Here is a 20,727-nt window from a genome sequence, read left to right as displayed (position 1 = left end):
ATTGACAAACGGCCAAAAATTGTCACAAATTTTGTAATGTCATCATTGCCTAGATTTCTATAAGCATTATGACGCATAGCTTTGTTATTCACGTACGTAATATAAAAAAAAAAGCCACCATCATACTCACAGTTGTAACCAGGTGCAATGCGGTGCTGTGCCTCCAGACTTGCCAACGTGATGTGGAAAATTATATGCAGCAACAGGAAGGAAAAGCTGGTGAAGCACAGAGACTTTAACAACCGTCCTGTGTGTCCTGGGAAGAAAAGCACAGAGATTATGAGCAATCCTGAGATGACCTCACTCATTCTGACCTTCGTACCAGTCCACGTAGAACACATTTCTACATTACCTATTGTGTAGACTGACTCAAAAGAATATGACGTGTAACAATGACTCTCTTAATTATTAGTCTAAAGCTAAAAGCATCTTATTCCCTTTGTAAAATTACATAAACACTGATTAAAAATGCGACATGAAAGAAAGATGCTTTCCTATTTATCACAGGATATGTTACCACAAAACGGAACCACTAGAAAGCCTCTGGTCCAGAAAGTTTTATAAGGGAGTTCTGCCAACTTTGATGAAACAGATAATCCCTGTCTTGTAAAAACAGTTCCAGAGAGTAGAAAAAGAAGGAAGGTTGCTTAAAACATTTTACAATTTAGAGTAAGTTTAATTTCAAAATTAAATAAAACTAGAAAAAGAAAGGAATTTATAAGCCCATTTTACTTATGAATATAGACACAAATTATTTGAAAAAAATATTTGCTCACTAACTGAAATAGCAAGGTAAAATGCAATACATCACAATAAGCTAGTATTTATTGCCGAGAAAGAAATGTGGCTTAATAGTAACAAATCTGTAAGGATAAGTCATATACTGGTAGGCTGATATGATAATTTTCTTAATGGATATGGAATAAGAATCTCATTAAGTTCAAAATCTATTTACAGTAAAATAATACAACACTCAGAAAACTAGGAATAGAAGGAAATATCCTTAAGATAATAAAGAATTGGGACTTCCCCGGTGGTGCAGTTGTTAAGAATCTGCCTGCTAATGCAGGGTACACAGGTTCAATCTCTGGTCCAGGAAGATGCCACATGCCACAGAGCAGCTAAGCCCATGCACCACAACTACTGAGCCTGCACTCTAGAGCCCACAAACCACAACTACTGAGCCCACACGCCACAACTACTGAAGCCCACGCACCTAGAGCCCGTGTTCTGCAACAAAGAGAAGCCACTGCAATGAGAAGCCTGCGCACCGCAACGAAGGGTAGCCCCTGCTCGCCGCAACTAAAGAAAGTCCGCGCGCAGCGATGAAGACCCAATGCAGCCAAAAAAGAAAAAGAAAAAGATAATAAAGAATTTATGCCATAACTAAAGCAAATATCCTGTTTATGGTGGAATTTTAGACATAGTTGTATTAATATCAGAGAACCATCAAGGACACTTGATACCCTTGCCACTTATATCACTGGTTGTACCGGCCAGTGTTATAAGAAAAAGAAAGAGTTGTAATAACTAGAATTATTTACAAATATGATCAAATGGAATTATTTGCAGATGACATCATCATCAATATAGAATGTCAAACTGAATCCACAGACCAACTATTAGAAAAAAATACACAAAAATGATTCAGATGCAATATCATCTTGCAAAAATAAATATATCTCCTCTGCATTAGCAATCATCAGATAGAAAACAAGATACAACTTAAATTAGCAACCAAAACTGTATTGTAAATGGTTTTGTCAATGTGTCAGTCTAATCAAACATCTGATCAGATTAAAGTCTGTAATGAACTGACTTTACTAAATAAAGAGATTTTTCTTGATAATCTGGGCAAACTGATTCAATCAGCTGGAAGTCCTGAAAAGAACAGGTGATTACCCTAAAAAATGAAGCTTAAAGGTCTAAAATGTCATAAACATAAATACAAATATAACTAAAATGTCTCATTTTGTCTCACTTTTGATTTATGAGTTTAGCCAAGGCTTGTCAATTCTGTCGATCTTTTCAAAGAAACAACTTTTGGTTTTGTTGATTCTCACTATTGTTTTTCTATTCTCTGTTTCATTTAGCTCTGTTCTCACCTCTATTACTTCCTTCATTCTGCTAGTTTGCAGTTTAGTTTGCCCTTCTCCTTCTAGCTCCTTAAGGTGTAAACCTAGGGTATTGATTTGAGATCATTCTTTTTTGATAGTTGTTTACAGCTATAAATTCCCCTGTGATCACTGCTTTTGCTGCACCCAATAAGTTTTGGTATGTTATGTTTTGCTTCCATTTGTCTCTAAGTATTCTTTAATTTCCCCTGTGATTATCTCTTTGACCCACTGGTGTCTAAGAATGCATTGTTTAATTTCCATATTTCCAATTTTCCTTCTGTTATTAATGTCTTAGTTTCTATTGTACTTTGAGAAGATACTTTATATGCTTTCAATCTTTTCAAATTTCTTGAGAATTTTTCCATGGTCTAACATATGGTCTATCCTGGAGCATATTCCATGTAAACTTGAGAAGAATAGGTATCCTCCTATTGCTGAGTGAAGAATTTCATACTTATCTGTTAGGTCTAGTTGGTTTATAGTTTTGTTCAAGTCTTCTTTTTCCTTATCATTCTTCTATTTAGATGTTCTTTCCAGTATTGAAAGTGGGCTACTGAAGTATCCAATTATTATTGTAGAATTGTCTATTTCTCCCTTCAAGTCTGCCAATGTTTGATTCATATATTTTGGGGCTCTGTTGTTTGCTGAGTAGATGTTTATAATTGTTACATCTTCTTGAATTGACCTTTTATCAATATATGATGTCCTTCTTTGTAACAGTTTTTTTTTTTTTTTTTTTTTTTTTTTTTTTTTTGCGGTATGCGGGCCTCTCACTGTTGTGGCCTCTCCCGTTGTGGAGCACAGGCTCCGGAAGCGCAGGCTCAGCGGCCATGGCGCACGGGCCCAGCCGCTCCGCGGCAAGTGGCATCCTCCCGGACCGGGGCACGAACCCGCGTCCCCTACATTGGCAGGCGGACTCTCAACCACTGCACCACCAGGGAAGCCCCTGTAACAGTTTTTTTACTTAAAATACATTTTGTCTAATACTAATGCAGCCACCGCAGCACTTTTTTGGTTATTATTAGCATAGAATATCTTTTTCCATCCCTTCACTTTCAACCAACTTTGTCTTTCGATTTTAAGTGAATCTCCTGTAGACAACATATAATTGGGCCATGTTTTATTATGTATTCTACTCCTTTTACCTTTCATTGGCGAGTTTAATCCAATCATATTAAAATAACTACTGATAAGGATATGTTTTTGTCATTGTGCTATTTCTTTCCTGTATGTCATACATATTTTTCCCTCATTTCCTGTTACTTCTTTCTTTTGTGTTTTTGAAGGATAAATTTGCCTAATATAAGATTCTTTTTTAAAAACATAGAAAACAGTTAATTAGTTGATTCATTTTTTACATTGTATATATTCTTTTTAAGATTCTTTCCATTACAGGTTATTACAAGATAGTACTGAATATAGTTCCCTGTGCTATACAGTAGGACCTTGTTGTATCTATCCTATTCTAACCCCGTAACTTCTTGCTAACTAATAATAAGACTGAATTAATTAGTTGGAGTGTAATACCATCAGATATATACTCTTTCAAAAACTTTTTTTCCCTCCTGATCTTGCTTCCAAAGACTGTCCTGGTTGCAAAGCTGCTGCTGCCCTGAAGGCATCTAAAGTCTCCTCCACCCCATTCTATCTCTCTGACCAGAGGAACTGGGGGAAGGGGTCCCAAGAGCTAAAGACTGAACGGGAAATCTTGGTGAGAAGAGACCCAGAGGGGGATCCTCTAATTCTGTTATAAACCAGTGTAAGTCCTGGTCTCACCCCCAAGCTACACATGCGTGGAACAGACCCAAAAGAGCTTTCGGAACTGAACTACGATACAAAGAACCACACAGGTCCCAGACCGACCCCTGAGGGGTACGTGCACAAAGCAGACCCAAATAGAAAAGCAAAGGTTTGAGAACTGAACTGACATGGAACCAGCAGCCACAGAAAGTGAGACAAAGCTTGTGAGCTGAAACCAACCAGACTGCCTGCTAAACCACAGAAACAAAGGGGAAAAAAATCAACATTATCCAGAGGATTTTGAGATGACCCAATGATTCATAACACAATATTCAAAGTGACCAGGATATAATCCCAAATTACTTGGCATAGGAAACACCAGGAAAATCTGACCAATTCTCAAGAGAAAAGATAATGAAGTCAACCTTGAAATTACCCAGATGCTGGAATTATTAGAAAATGACTTTAAAGCATCCCTTACAACCACACTCCACGAGGTCAAGGTAAATAATCTTGAAATGGAGAGCTCGAAGCTGTCAGCATAGAAAGAGAAAAAAAAACAAGCAAGAAATAAAAACTTTAGAATTGAAAAAATACAACATCTGAAATTTAACATTCACTTGATGGACTCAATAGTGGAATAGAGATGACAAAGAAATGAGTCAGTAATCTGGAGAGATTAATAGAAATTATGGACTTTGACTATCAGAGGGCTAAAGATTGAAAAAATTCATCTGCTCTCAGGTCTGATATCAAAGGATCAAGGCCCATCATTTGTGTCATTTATGTCATTAGACTTACCAAAAGAGAGGAAAGAGAGAGTGGTCCAGAAAAAAATTTGGATGATAGCTAAAAATTCCCCAAATTCATTGAAGACATAATTTACACACTCAATACACTCAGCAAATGTAAAAAGGATGAACTTGAAGAAACCACAACAGACTCAGAATAACCAACTGGCTGGAAATCTAACATAAAGAAAAACTCCAAAAGCAGAGAGAGAAAAATGTCACATTACACACAGGGGGACAACTCTGAATTACCACATATTTTTCATCACAAACAGTGAAGAACAGAATAGCTGGAAAAGCATCTTTAAAGTTATGAAAGGAAAGAACTATGAACCCAGGATTCTATATCCTGTGAAAACATCCTTCAGGAATGAAGACAAAAAGAAGACATTTTCAGACTAAGGAACACTGAGAGTATTTGTCACCAGGAAGTCTGCTCTAAAAGAAATGCTAACATAGCTTGTTCAGGCTGAAGGGGAATGATACTAAAGGAAAACGTGGAACTTCAGTCATGAATAGGAGCGAAAGAAATGGGTAAAAAGATATTTGTTTTCATACACACACACACTCACACTCACGTACACACACCCCTAATTACAGCCATGCTCCAATTAATTCACGGCATTTCTAGAAATGATCTTTGTTTTTCTGGTTTTGGAAGTATTTTGTGTGCACAGAAATAATTGAGGGTATTATGTTGCCCATGAGTTTTGAGTAGTCAGTCTTATTTATACAAGAAATACAAATCATCCAAGGATATGTCACGTAATAAATAATCACTCATAATTAGAAACATAAGAAAATGGGGCATATGTTTAAAAGACTTAAAAATATATCGGCTAACTTCAAGATAATTTCCCAAAGTAACTCAGATAGCAGGTTCACAAAATAGGCAATTTATGGCCAGCATGACACGGGACCAAACTGCATACTTATATACTATTTTTCTCTGGTTATTAAGCAGAAGAAATTCAATATTAACAGAAAGAATAAATAACAAGGAGAAAAAGTAGAGTTTTTTCAATCAATTTTAATTTGGGTTTTATTCATTGATTTTGTTTATCTGTAATATATTTCCTCAAATAGAGTTAAAAAAAAAAATACTACTGTTACCCCGTAGATTACATCCAGGAACTGGGATTTAAACATAGGTATAAATCTAACTCCTTATTTATAATACTTTTGAAAGTATTCAGAGGCTATTTTTTGAATTTTATTTTATTTTTTACACAGAATTTTATTTTTTTATACAGTTGTATAAAATTAGTTTTATACAACTAATTTTCTTATTAGTTATCTATTATATACATATTGGTGTATATATGTCAATCCCAATCTCCCAATTCATCCCAGTACCACCATGCCCCAACCCTGCTTTCACCACTTGGTGTCCATATGTTTGTCCTCTATATCTGTGTCTCTATTTCTGCCTTGAAAACTAGTTGATCTGTACCATTCTTCTAGATTCCACATATATGCATTAACATACGATATTTGTTTTTCTCTTTCTGACTTACTTCACTCTTTATGACAGTCTCTAGGTCCATCCACGTCTCTACAAACAACCAAATTTCATTCCTTTGTATGGCTGAGTAATATTCCATTATATATATGTACCACATCTTCTTTATCCATTCGAACTGTCAATGGGCATTGAGGTTGCTTCCATGACCTGGCTATTGTAAACAGTGCTGCAATGAACACTGCGGTGCATGTGTCTTTTTGAATTATGGTTTTCTCTGGGTATATGCCCAGTAGTGGGATTGTTGGGTCATATGGTAATTCCATTTTTAGTTGTTTTTAAGGAACCTCCATACTGTTCTCCACAGTGGCTGTATCAATTTACATTCCCACCAACAGTGCAAGAGGGTTCACTTTTCTCCACACCCTCTCCAGCATTTATTGTTTGTAGATTTTCTGATGATACCCATTGTAACCGGTGTGAGATGATACCTCACTGTACTTTTGATTTGCATTTCTCTAATAATTAGTGATGTTGAGCAGCTTTTCATGTGCTTCTTGGGCATCTTTATGTATTCTTTGGAGAAATGTCTATTTAGGTCTTCTGCCCATTTTTGGATTGGGTTGTTTGTTTTTTTAATATTGAGCTGCATGAGCTGTCTATAAATTTTGGAGATTAATCTTCTGTCCATTGATTCATTTGCAAATATTTTCTCCCATTCTGAGGGTGGTCTTTTCATCTTGTTTATAGTTTCGTTTGCTGTGTGAAAGCTTTTAAGTTTCATTAGGTCCCATTTGTTTATTTTTGTTTTTATTTCCATTACTCTAGGAGGTGGGTCAGAAAAGATCTTGCTGTGATTTATGTCAAAGAGTGTTCTTCCCATGTTTTCCTCTAAGAGTTTTACAGTGTCCAGTCTTACATTTAGGTCTTTAATCCATTTTGCGTTTATTTTTTGTACGGTATTAGGGAGTGTTCTAATTTCATTCTTTTACATGCAGCTGCCCAGTTTTCCCAGCACCACTTACTGAAGAGACTGTCTTTTCTCCATTGTATATCCTTGTCTCCTTTGGCATAGATTAGTTACCATAGGTGCATGGGTTTACCGCTGGGCTTTCTATCTTGTTCCATTGATCTATGTTTCTGTTTTTGTGCCAGTACCATATTGTCTTGGTTACTGTAGCTTTGTAGTATAGTCTGAAGTCAGGGAGCCTAATTCCTTCAGCTCCGTTTTTTTCCCTCCATATTGCTTTGGCTATTCAGGGTCTTTTGTGTCTCCATACAAATTTTAAGATTTTTTTATTCTAGTTCTGTAAAAAATGCCACTGGTAATTTGATAGGGATTGCACTGAAACTGTAGATTGCTTCGGGTAGTTTAGTCATTTTGACAATATTGATTCTTCCAATCCAAGAACACGTTATATCTCTCCATCTGCTTGTGTCAGCTTTGATTTCTTTCATTAGTGTCTTATAGTTTTCTGAGTACAGGTCTTTTACCTCCTTAGGTAGGTTTATTCCTAGATATTTTACTCTTTTTGTTGCAATGGTGAATGGGATTGTTTCCTTAATTTCCCTTTCTAATCGTTCGTTGTTAGTGTATAGGATGCAAGAGATTTCTGTGCATTAATTTTGTATCCTGCAACTTTACCAAATTCATTGATTAGCTGTAGTAGTTTTCTGGTGGCATCTTTAGGATTCTCTTTGTATAGTATCATGTCATCTGCAAACAGTGACAGTTTTACTTCTTTTTTTTCCAATTTGTATTCATTTTATTTCTTTTTCTTCTCTGATTGCCGTGACTAGGACTTCCAAAACTATGTTGAATAACAGTGGCGAGTGGACATCCTTGTCTTGTTCCTGATCTTAAAGGAAATGCTTTCAGTTTCTCACCATTGAGAATGTTTTCTGTGGGTTTGTCATAAATCGCCTATATTATGTTGAGGTAGGTTCCCTCTATGCCCATTTTCTGGAGAGTTTTTATCATAAATGGGTGTTGAATTTTATCAACAGCTTTTCCTGCATCTATTGAGATGATCATATGATTTTTGTTCTTCAGTTTGTTAATATGGTGTATCACATTGATTGATTTGCATATATTGAAGAATCTTTGCATCCCTGGAATAAATCTCACTTGGTCACGGTGTATGATCCTTTTAATGTGTTGTTGGATTCTGTTTGCTAGTATTTTGTTGAGGATTTTTGCATCTATATTCATCAGTGACACTGGCCTGTAATTTCCTTTTTTTGTAGTATCTTTGTCTGCTTTTGGTGTCAGGGTGATGGTGGCCTCATAGAATGAGTTTGGGAGTGTTCCTTCCTCTGCAATTTTTTGGAAGAGTTTGAGAAGGATGGGTGTTAGCTCTTCTCTAAATGTTTGATAGAATTCACCTGTGAAGCCATCTGGTCTTGGACTTTTGTTTGTTGGAAGGTTTTTAATCACAGTTTCAATTTCATTACTTGTGATTGGTTGGTTCATATTTTCTATTTCTTCCTGGTTCAGTCTTGCAAGGTTATATACCTTTCTAAGTATTTGTCCATTTCTTCCAGGTTGTCCATTTTATTGGCATAGAGTTGCTTTTAGTAGTCTCTTATGGTGCTTTGTGTTTCTGCAGTGTCCATTGTAACTTCTCCTTTTTCATTTCTAATTTTATTGATTTGAGTCCTCTCCCTCTTTTTCTTGATGAGTCTGGCTAAAGGTTTATCCCTTTGTTTATCTTCTCAAAGAAAAAGCTTTTAGTTTTATTGATCTTTGCTATTGTTTTCTTTGTTTCTATTTCATTTACTTCTGCTCTGATCTTTATGATTTCTTTCCTTCTGCTAACTTTGGGTTTTGTTTGTTCTTCTTTCTCTAGTTCCTTTAGGTGTAAGTTTAGATTGTTTATTTGAGGTTTTTCTTGTTTCTTGACATAGGATCATATTGCTATAAACTTCCCTCTTAGAACTGCTTTTGCTGCATCCCATAGATTTTGGATCGTCATGTTTTCATTGTTATTTGTTTCTAGGTATTTTTTGATTTCCTCTTTGATTTCTTCAGTGATCTCTCAGTTATTTAGCAGCGTATTGTTTAGCCTCCATGTGTTGTGTTTTCTACATTTCTTCCCCTGTAATTTAATTCTAATCTCATAGCGTTGTGGTCGGAAAAGAAGTTTGATATGATTTCAATTTTCTTACATTTACCGAGGCTTGATTTGTGACCCAATATGTGATCTACCCTGGATAATGTTCCTTGTGCACTTGAGAAGTGTAATCTGCTGTTTTCGGATGGAATGTCCTATAAATATCAATTAAATCTATCTGGTCTATTGTGTCATTTAAAACTTGTGTTTCCTTATTTTCTGTCTGAATGATGTGTCCATTGGTGTAAGTGAGGTGTTAAAGTTCCCCACTATTATTGTGTGGCTGTCAATTTCCTCTTTTACAGCTGTTACCATTTGCCTATGTATTGAGGTGCTCCTATGTTGGGTTCATATACATTTATAATTGTTATATGTACTTCTTGGATTGATCCCTTGATCATTATGTAGTGTCCCTCCTTGTCTCTTGTAACAGTCTTTATTTTAAAGTCTATTTTATCTGATATGAGTATGGCTACTCCAGCTTTCTTTTGATTTCCATTTGCGTGGAATATCTTTTTCCATCCCCTCACTTTCAGTCTGTACGTTTCCCTAGGTCTGAAGTGGGTCTCTTGTAGACAGCATATATATGGGTCTTGCTTTTGTATCCATTCAGCCTGTGTCTTTTGGTTGGAGCATTTAATCCATTCACATGTAAGGTAATTATCAATAGGTATGTTCCTATTACCATTTTCTTAATTGTTTTGGGTTTGGTTTTGTATGTCCTTTTCTTCTCTTGTGTTTGTTTCCCACTTAGAGAAGTTCCTTTAGCATTTGTTGTAGAGCTGGTTTGGTGATGCTGAATTTTCTTAGCTTTTGCTTGTCTGTAAAGCTTTTGATTTCTCCGTCAAATCTGAATAAGATCCTTGCTGTATAGAGTAATCTTGGTTGCAGGTTCTTCCCTTTCATGACTTTGAATATATCATGCCACTCCCTTCTGGCTTGTAGAGTTTCTGCTGAGAAATCAGCTGTTAACCTTATGGGAGTTCCCTTGTATGTTATCTGTCATTTTTCCCTTGTTGCTTTTAATAATTTTTCTTTGTCTTTAATTTTTGTCAGTTTGATTACTGTGTGTCTCAGCATGTTTCTCCTTGGGTTTATCCTGCTTGGGACTCTCTGTGCTTCCTGGACTTGGGTGGCTATTTCCTTTCCCGTGTTAGGGAAGTTTTTGACTATAATCTCTTCAAATACTTTCTCCGGTCCTTTCTCTCTCTCTCTTCTCCTTCTGGGACCCCCCTAATGTGAATGTTGGTGCATTTAATGTTGTCCCAGAGGTCTCTTAGGCTGTCTTTTCTTTTCATTCCTTTTTCTTTATTCTGTTACGCAGCAGTGAATTCCACCATTCTGTCTTCCAGGTCACTTATCCGTTCCTCTGCCTCAGTTATTCTGCTATTGATCCCTTCTAGTGTATTTTTCACTTCAGTTATTGTATTGTTCATCTCTGTTTGTTTGTTCTTTAATTCTTCTAGGTCTTTGTTAAACATTTCTTGCATCTTCTCGATCTTTACCTCCATTCTTTTTCCGTGGTCCTGGATCATCTTCACTATCATTATTATGAATTCTTTTTCTGGAAGGTTTCCTATCTCTACTTCATTTAATTGTTTTTCTGGGTTTGAATCTTGTTCCTTTATCTGGTACATAGTCCTCTGTCTTTTCATTTTGTCTATCTTTCTGCGAATGTGGTTTTCATTCCACAGGCTGCAGGATTGTAGTTCTTCGTGCTCCTGCTGTCTGCCCTCTGGTGGATGAGGCTATCCAAGAGGCTTGTGCAAGCTTCCTGATGGGAGCAACTGGTGGTGGGTAGAGCTGGGTGTTGCTCTGGTGGGCAGAGCTCAGTAAAACTTTAATCCGCTTGTCTGCTGATGAGTGGGGCTGAGTTCCCTCCCTGATGGTTGTTTGGTCTGAGGTGATCCAGCACTCGAGGCTACAGGCTCTTTGGTGGGGCTAATGGCAGACTCTGGGAGGGCTCACGCCATGGAGTACCTCACAGAACTTCTGCTGCCAGTGTCCTTGTCCCCACCGTGAGCCACAGTCACCCCCCGCCTCTGAAGGAGAGCCTCTAACACCAGCAGGTAGGTGGTTTGGTCTCCTATGGGGTCACTGCTCCTTCCCCCTGGGTCCTGATGCACACAGTACTTTGTGTGTGTCCTCCAAGAGGGGAGTCTCTGTCTCCCCCAGCCCTGTTGAAGTGCTGCAATCAAATCCCGCTAGTCTTCAAAGTCTGATTCTCTGGCAATTCCTCCTCCTGTTGCTGGACCCCCAGGTTGGGAAGCCTGATGTGAGGTTTGGAACCTTCACTCCAGTGGGTGGACTTCTGTGGTATAATTGTTCTCCAGTTTGTGAGTCACCCATCCAGTGGTTATGGGATTTGATTATATTGTGATTGTGCCCCTCCTACCATCTCCTCGTGGCTTCTCATTTGTCTTTGGATGTGGGATATCTTTTTTGGTGAGTTCCAGTGTCTTCCTGTCAACGATCATTCAGCAGTCAGCCGTGATTCCGGTGCTCTTGCAAGAGGTAGTGAGCACACATCCTTCTACTCCACCATCTTGAACCCTCAGAGGCTGCTGCTTTAGTCAACATTCCCAAACTCTAGCTTTCAAGTGATTTTAAAGGTGACAGTTAACGTGCAAGATCCATGAAGCTATGAATTCCCCTATCCTACCAATTCTCCAAGGAGAGCTCGGAGCCTTTTGGTAATATTCTCTGCGGTAAAAATGAAACAGCAAAAATTTCATTGATGTGGGTTTATAGATAAGTTAATGAATCAAATACAAACTCTGTATTTATACAGAGTTTAACGAGTTTTTTTAATATATTTCAAAGTCTCCTTTAGTCTTCCCCCAAGATACTTTTATTATTTATTTACAATTTAATTAGAAAGGCCTAGTAAAAGCACCATGAAGCCAATATATATGGCATTTAGAAAAAAAAACACCAGCTTGGAAAGCAAGTATTTATATTTAATGAATTTCCTATAATTTTAGACTCCCAATAGAACAAATGAAAAGCAGGTTGATACATAAAACTGAGTGTTTTCCCTTCAAAATGAGGTTAAATACAAACACCTATTAGCTGGAAAGACGGTGCTGGGACTGCAAAATAAACTGAACAGTCAAGCTTTCAGGTTGCCTATGTGAAGTTGCTAATACTCACCATTTGACTTACAAGAATAGCCATTTCATTGGCATGAAACTAATATAAATGGAGAGAAGAAATACACATCTACTATATGTTCTAGTTGAAATCTCACTGAGGCCATCATTCCAGCACTGCCCAAAACCCTTCTTTGCTAAAAAGAATGACTCATAGAGAGGCTTTCTGGGAACACTACAAAAGCCAATGGAAGAATACATGACAAGATTATTCCCCCAAAATTCTTCCCAACTAGACTAGAAGCTTCCATGGCATGTCTCCAAGTGGGACTTGGAATTCCCCCTGTGCCCCACCTCTTAATCCTCCCTTGCAAAAGCTCCATTTTCTATTTCCAATTTTGTTACTGGCGTATTACTGAAGCCAAAAAAATACTTTTTCCCCTCTCCCTTCCCATTTGGACCTATCATTTATAACCCTGGCTATTTTTTTTTCAATACTATTATAACTAGTTTTTATTAATCTAGCTTTTTAAAATTTATTTATTTTCCTTATTTATTTTTGGCTGTGTTGGGTCTTCACTGCTGTGCGTGGGCTTTCTCTAGGTGCGGCAAGTGGGGGCTACTCTTCGTTGTGGTGAGTGGGCTTCTCATTGCAGTGGCTTCTCTTTTTGCGGAGCACGGGTTCTAGGCATGCAGGCTTCAGTAGTTGTGGCACATGGGCTCAGTAGTTGTGGCACACAGGCTCCAGAGCACAGGCTCAGTAGTTGTGGCACACGGGTTTAGTTGCTCCACGGCATGTGGGATCTTCCCGGACCAGGGCTCAAACCTGTGTCCCCTGCATTGGCAGGAGGATTCTTAACCACTGTACCACCAGGGAAGCCCTACCCTGGCTTTAGGTACTATTACTTAATAAGTTTTAAAGTGTTGTAATTGCTTCTAAAATGTTCCCCACAATGAAGCCGATAGAATCAGGGAGAAGAACAGTGCTCAGGGTGTGGGGATGGTGGCTAAGGGGCCAGGGGAGGGAGTGACGCTGCCGCACCACGTGTCTACTCCTCCCCTGCTTCCAAATTTACCACTTGTGACCAGGCCGTATTTCTTCTGCATCCTTCCTTACTGCTTTGACCACAGGGACCTCCTTCTGACTCCCACACTGCATAGTGTCTGTATCTGACACTTAGGAATACGTATGTCATAATGTGAGTTGCTGTCCTGGGTTGGTTCCCAGGAAACAGGCTCTGAGTTGAGATTGCTGTGCAGACAGTTACTTAGGAGGGTGCTCGGCAAGGACACCAACGGGGGGTGAAGGGGCAGGGCTGGCCTGGGATGCAGCTCCGGTGGGGCCTCAGCTGGTGCTTGGGGAGCCTGGAGTTGGAATGGCCCTTCACAGTTGTCTAGGATTGAGGCAAGGGGGCTGAGCCTTTGTATCTCACCCACCCCCCATCACTGACCAGAAATTAGATGTGGGCTGTCCCCACAGATGGGTGTAACTTGCAGCTTCCTACCATTGAAGACAGTTACTGGGGAGGAACTCAGCTGTGGGCAGTCAAGAGTCAACAGTCAGGAATATCCACAGGGGATAAGTGCCACAGTCATGGCCTGCTGGGCCACTGGGCCATCTGGTTCTAGACATTGATGGACCTCGGATAGGTCATAAGCATCCTGAACACAGGGGCTGCTTCCAGCACAGGGAAGCCTTCACAGGAACCTCATGCCTAAATATCTGCAAGGCAAAAGCAGGTCTGAGGGCACAAGGCAGTGGGTCTTCCAACTCCAGAAAACCCTGGGGGCCTGGGGCTTCCAGGTGATAGAGTAGTTCTTACAGTGAGCTACCTTTTTGGCTCTAAACATGTAGAAATCATAGGTAAAATATGGAGCACGTCACCAGCAACACATACCCAGTCACCAGCACAAGATAGATATCTCTAAGGTTAGAAATGGAAGAGAAATGCACAGCTTTGTGCAGGTGGCCTTGAAGCAGACACTGGAGACCAAAGCTGGCTTCCCGATGAGCATTTCATTGCATGCTCAGTGTCAACAAGGAGGCTGTTGCTGGGAACACTGATGAAAACAGGGGTTTGGGTTACAGCTCCCCAGTTTTCAAAAGGATGCTGGAAGAGAATCTATGGTTTACAAGGAGCTTAGGGAGGGGGGAGATGGTAGGTCTGACTACTGAGCAAGCCCAAATCCCCAGCATCGTCCAAGGACACATCTTAACTCTCCACAGTGCCCCACGGGTCCAGGTGGGGAAACTGCAAGAGTATTAGAGGGAAAGATAAGCACAGGGAGTGAAGAAAGAACTCCAAGGACAGCAGGAGAGAGAGGGGGGCTGAGACAAAGAAGAACTTCTTATTCATTACAAGGAGAAACATAAAGGCAGAAAAGACGACTGGGACATGGATTCACCAAAGCAAAAATTAAAAATTGTGAAACGTACTGAAAATGACTTTAAGTTGCTTGGGAGCCTCAAAAAGATAAATAAGTTAAATCCTGAAATGTGAACAAGAAATTACTTTTTACAAACAGAAATGAAGGAAAGCAGATGACACTGAAAAAAGCAACTGTATGTCTTGGAAATTTAAAACATAGTCGTATAATTAGTTAAATACATCAATAGATGAGCTAAGCTGCAGGTGGGATAGAGACAAAGATAAATTTAGTTAAGTGGATGGCAGTACAGAGGAGTTCACCCAGAAATAGGCACAAAGTAACAAGGAAGAAACTGAACAGCAGATGGGAGACGTGGAGGGTGGATTGAGAGAATTCTACTTACGGCGTTAGGAATTCCAAAAGAGTAGCAGAAACAGGGAAAGAAATATTTTGATGAATTGTCTTCTATTCATTTATATGGTAATTTATTCATAAACAAACAGCTGTTTCATGACTACTATGTGAGAGTCATCTTGCTGAGACTTCAGCCTCTAGCACAGAACAAGAACACAGCACACTCTTGAGATCATACATGCTGGTGAGGAGCAGAGAGGAAATGCCAGATGCACCGTAAAGATAAAATTGGTAAGGAAAAAACTGGACAGAAATCGGAAGTAAGAATTTTGTTTAATTAGAAACAATACATGTATAAATACTCTGGCGCATGAGGATAGGTTGGAGGAGCCAAAGCTTTCAGCTGAATTGGAAATTCTAGGTCATCCAGCTCCGAGAACCAGATAGTAAATATCTTAGGTAAAGACACAATTCTGCCCTTGCCGTGCAAAAGCACACAGACAACACATGAACAAATTAGTAATGGCTGTGTTCCAGTAAAACCTTATTTGTAGGCACTGAAACTTGAAGTCATGTAATGTCCTTATGTCTTAAAATAATCTTGATTTTTTTCAGTCATTTAAATTAGCTCACAGGCCATCCAAAAACTGTGGTAGGTAGAGGCAGATTTGGCCCCTGGGCTAGAGTTTGTGGACCCACAGAAGCTGAAGCAAAATGTTCACAAGTTAGAGAAGCAAAAAAGACTGAGCTTTGCTATTCAAGAAATTTCCTAGCCGGCATTCCACTGATTCCACGATGTTTGAGTCATTCCCATTTATAGGGAACAAACAAAGCAGGTGTTGACTCATTCTGACCAGGTTGTAAACACTGGCGTTCACTGTTTGCATTCACATGGCTGCGTTCCCCAGAGAAGACCCCACACACACTTTCACTTTCTCTGATTTCACCATTTCCAGAAGGAAATCAGGCCAAAAATCAGAACTCCAGTTGTAAATATATGCTGAATTCTTAATATCATGAGGTAGTTGTTTTGTTGTGATGTTTTACGAGAGAGAAAAAGAAAGCTATTCAGGTAGAAATGTATTAAAACACACAGAACCTTGTATAAGCACACTGAAAATTTCCTGCTAAAGTCTGAAAAGCTGAACTATGGAAAAGACGCCAAATTGGATAACTCAAGTTCAAGCACCCAAAAAAAGGCTTTCCTAGCACATTCTCATGGCCCTGCATGGGCGGGTTTGGCAGAGAACAGGCCAATACAAACATCCAACATGGATATGAAGAATTTTCTTCAGTAGAATCAATTGATTAACCAGCCCCACTCAGACAGAGGAAGGCATTTCCAAGTGCACGAGCTCTGAGGCCCCTCGTTGAGTGGCCAACGTTGGCCTTTGCAGGAGGTCAAGGGCAGGCTTCAGCCAACAGATTCAAAGGCAGACGTCAGAAAGATGCCCAGCCCTCTGCAGAGCAGAGCTCCCCCATGATGAGCCTTGTTCCCCCTCCTGGAGGGCGGGACAGCCCGCGGAGGCTGCGTGACACAGGGAGCGTCGGGAACGTGTATGGCATTTACCAGCGCACTGGGAAAACTTCCCACATAAAAGTGGAACCTCCAAGTTGGGGCTGTGGGCCAATTCAGTAAACAACCTATTGAACTAAGGGAAGAGGGTTGACAGTCACTATTTTTTGTTGCTTTTGCTTTTTTTTTTTTTTAACCATGTTACGACTTCTGCCCCTTGGACCCTAAACAACAGATGGTTTCCGTGTTTTTCTGCCCAGGCCTGAGAAGGTGGGGTGGAGTGTGACCCAACCACTGCCCACATCATCTTTGCAGGGATGCCCTGCCCGGGCCCTGAGCTCCCGAGATCTCCATGTGGCACATGGGGAGGGGCTGTCAGTGGTGACTCCCCTGGGCACTGGCAGTGCGAAGCCAGCCTTGCTGCTCCCTGCTTCCCTCTGAGTGGAACTGCTCCAAACTCCAGAGAAAAACAAACAGAAAGAGGGGATAACTTCGATGTTTACCAGATACGGCTCCTGACTGGAGGCCCTGACCCACTCCACCTCTGGTTCTGGGATTCACACATTTCTCAGACTACTCAGGACCCCGACATTGATCCGCAGAGAGACTGCACTGGAACCCAGCTGTATCAGAGAGTAGCCACTTGAGAATAAAAAGCCTTGATCGCTTTTAAGATGATTCAAAATATGAGAAGCATGGTTTGTTGCCCATATGTTTATTTCCAACCTAGCAGCCGCCTTGGGGAGTTGAGTCAGAAAAGCTATGGAAGGAAGAAAATACAAAATAAACAAATAATACACACCAAAAATCTGCTCTGCTAAGCAAGTTGTCAAAATAAGGAGGGAGAATTTTTTTAAACAAATTGTGAGGTTCATGGATCTCATTTCTGAGAACTTCAGTTGTCTTAGTTCATCGTTCGAGGGAGGAAAGTGCCCTTCCACATGCTGTTTCTGCAAACTCTCACCGCCTTCAGCACAAGGACCTTTGTCAGATGAGAGCTCTTTGCTATACGTCGCTCCCGGGGGTGGATGCCTGCACGTCCTACATTGACTGGAAGCCTCGGGAAGGCAGGACCAAGTGTGACAGCTCTCGGGACACTCCCGAATGTCGGCACGGCACTCGGCACATAAACCAGCTCATCCACTGTTACCAAAAGGACTTAACAATAAATGAAAACTGCATGAGAGGAGCTGGTCCTTGAGCACTGATCTCGGTACGTGTGGGTTCTGCACAGCCAGCAGGAAGACCTCTTACTGCTTGTTCAACTAAAAGGCCAGTTTGCCGAATTCTGCAGTGAGGGACCTAAAAATGGTAACGAGTGGGGAACCATCAGGTGACGGAGTCCATTGCTCTCGAGGCAGGCAGATCCCCGTGGAGCATTCTTCCAGCCTTAGCTTTCCAGGTCTCCTGCACCGAGCTCTCCTGCAATCCCTTTAGGAAAATGCTGAATGTCATCTGAAAACAATGCCTGTCCAGCTACACTTCATCCTCTTCTACCACATGCGACTCTGCCCTGTTCTTTTTCCTTTTGCCTCTCTTTCCAGGGAGTCCAGTTTGGTTCCACATTGACCGAGCATCAGCCATGAACACTCACAGCCTCCAGCCTCACACTGATGGAGAGTCTGAGCCTCAGTGCTGGGGCGTCTCCACACACCTGGGAGTGGTCCAGGTGCCGACTAGTGACTGTCCACGTGCTTCATCCCATCTGCCTTTGGTGGGCATGAGATGCCCGCTTAGCTGGCCAGGCATCTTCCTGTCCCGGCTGGCCCAGCAGGAGAGACACTTTGTGCTGCTATCGTCTTGTTCCCACGGAGAACACACACCAGGTGACCGTGACTAACTGCCTCGTGACCTGCTGTGTTTATCTCTCCAGCCCCGTGCTTCCCTCTCCGGCCGTGGGGCCATGCGGCAGCCATCAGCCGGCCCTGCTTCTGTTTGCTCTCTGTGCTCCAAAGCCCCAGGGAATGAGTCATCCACAAAGGGGTCTCCAGGGAGAGGCACAGACTGCCTTCAACTTCTCTTCCCAGAAAGAGCCCAGCACACTTTGGAAAACCAACGTTTTCAATTAATTTTTCGTCATGACTCCAACAGTACTTTTTCACTTACTTTGGAAACTGGCAAGAAGACCGTGCAATTTCTCTCTTTAGATGGTACATGCCTATCTGTCCCTTTGGCTCAGGCCCGAGGTGTGAAGTTTAGACCTTCCCTGGTCATCCAAGCTGCAACAGACACAGTCGTCCCAGGGGTTCCTTGTCATATTACCCTGCTTTGTGCACCGCGCTACTTGCAATCACCTTATTTTATGTTTTTCTCTTCTTATCACCTGATTCTCTCTTGCAAATGTGAGCCGCACGAGTGCAAGGATCCCGTTTGCCCTGTTGTGGCCACTGTACTCCCGATGTGCAGAAGAGTGCTTAGCAGGTAGTTAGCACACAAAAAATATTGGTTGAATGAATGAACGGATGAAGGAAATGTCATGGGTGGACCTAAGAAGTCATATGTTAACTTACAGTGGTTGACACAGCCATGTGGGTGACACAGTGGAACATCTTCAACTTTGGCCAGGCTGAAGGACTGAGGGGAGTAGGACATTAGTCCATGGTGACAAAGTGTCTCCGCAGAGTTCAATTCCTTGAGCTCAAAGATTTACCTAGTATTAGCCTACTGGCCTGCATCCACACCCCGACATCTGCCATGAAACAGAGCAGCCAAACTCACACATCCCTCCTTCCCACCACCTTCAGGGTTCATGCATCTTCCCCTTCCTCCCTCTCTCCCTTCCTTCCTTCCTTCCTCCCTCCCTCCCTCCCTTCCTTGCTCTCTCTCAATCACACACACACACACACACACACACACATACACAGATCTTAAGATGCTTCTCTTTCAGTTTCATAGATTACTTGACTCGAGTATATTCTTAGTATGAAGATCCTTCCCTAATGATTTAAAAAAATGATTTTAAAGGATCTTCTTTTAATTGCATTACTTATGGTTTATTTTTTTCATTTTAACCAGGACTTATATCATTTAGAAGATAAAATATGTGCAGAGATTTTAAAAGTGTCCTCAGAACTGATATGGCAAACTGAATCCTCAGACTCAGTCCTCAAGATTCATTTATTAAGGAAAATCAATACATCTGGCTTCCATAAGTGACTTTTTTTTTTACATTAAAGCTTTAAGTCACTTGTCTAGGCTGAATACGGTGAAATGCATAGATATTAAGCGTAAAGTGCAATGAGTTTTGGCAGGTGTTTGCATCTGTGAAACTGCCACAATAGGACCCAGAATGTTCCTTTTGCCCTTTGCAGTCAATTCTCACCCTTACAGAGATTTAAGAATCTCAATGAACCGTAAGTGTAATAAAACAAAGAGAAATCTCCCTGGGATACATCACAGCCAAACTACTGAAAGTCTAAGAAAAGAGAAAGAGTTTAAAAGAGCCAGAGATAAATAACACATTATGTGAAAGTGGATAATGACATGATTTATGACATCATCAAAAAACTATGGACGCCAGAAGAAGTTGAAATGACATATTCATTGTGCTGAAACAGAAAGATTTTCAACTCAAAATTCTATACCTAGTGAAGCTGTCCTTCAAAAATGAAGGCAAGCATAAAGCCATTTTAGGACAAAAACAGAGAGGATTTTCAACCAACAGACTTGCCCTATAAGGAATGCTAAAAGAAGTTCTTCAGAGAAGGAAAATCACACAACCGGCAACTCAGATCTACAGGAAGGAACAAATTGTACAGAAATGGTAAATATGGGAGTGAACATAACCTCCCGCCTCCAGCAGAGTCCCCGGCCCCGAATGCCTTCAGAGGCACACCTTCCTCCTCACCTGGCAGGTACTGTGTGCATTTGACAAGGGGGCAATGCTTGTATATACAGAGGAATATATAAACCCAGGTCTCCTGCTACCCACAGCTTTTCCCACCCACCACTGAGTAGGCGTCAAACTCCCTGAATTTAGAAATGTTCCCTTTAGAAAAGCGATCCTTTCTCCAGATCAGCTAGAAAACCACCAAACTTTCTTTACCTTCTGTGGCTGCAATGTGTTCCAGCCACAGCAGTGACCTTGTGCTGGTCACTGAAATGCTGTCCCCTCACTGGGACAGGCCAGCCACACCAGGGCACCGGCATCTGCCCAACGAGAAGAGGTCACA

At 40.8% G+C, this 20,727-nt stretch overlaps 1 protein-coding gene across 4 annotated transcripts in view; it reads right to left on the bottom strand.

Annotated features, from left to right (window-relative positions):
* The window catches only part of PIEZO2 (piezo type mechanosensitive ion channel component 2), a gene marked incomplete at its 5' end in the record, with an annotated part of 334,873 nt that overhangs the window by 213,029 nt on the left and 101,117 nt on the right, over positions 1-20,727 (bottom strand). For all 4 annotated transcript variants that reach the window (XM_082668432.1, XM_082668434.1, XM_082668433.1 and 1 more), the window contains one exon: positions 131-256. In XM_082668432.1, the coding sequence (XP_082524558.1) occupies positions 131-256 (126 nt within the window). The remainder of the gene's footprint in view (positions 1-130; positions 257-20,727) is intronic.

The sequence above is a fragment of the Grampus griseus genome, assembly GCF_964374135.1.
Source record: "Grampus griseus genome assembly, chromosome: 12".
Classification (NCBI taxonomy): domain Eukaryota; kingdom Metazoa; phylum Chordata; class Mammalia; order Artiodactyla; family Delphinidae; genus Grampus; species Grampus griseus.
The sequence above is the reverse complement of the archived record's forward strand: the minus strand, read 5'-3'. Positions and strand labels throughout refer to the sequence as shown.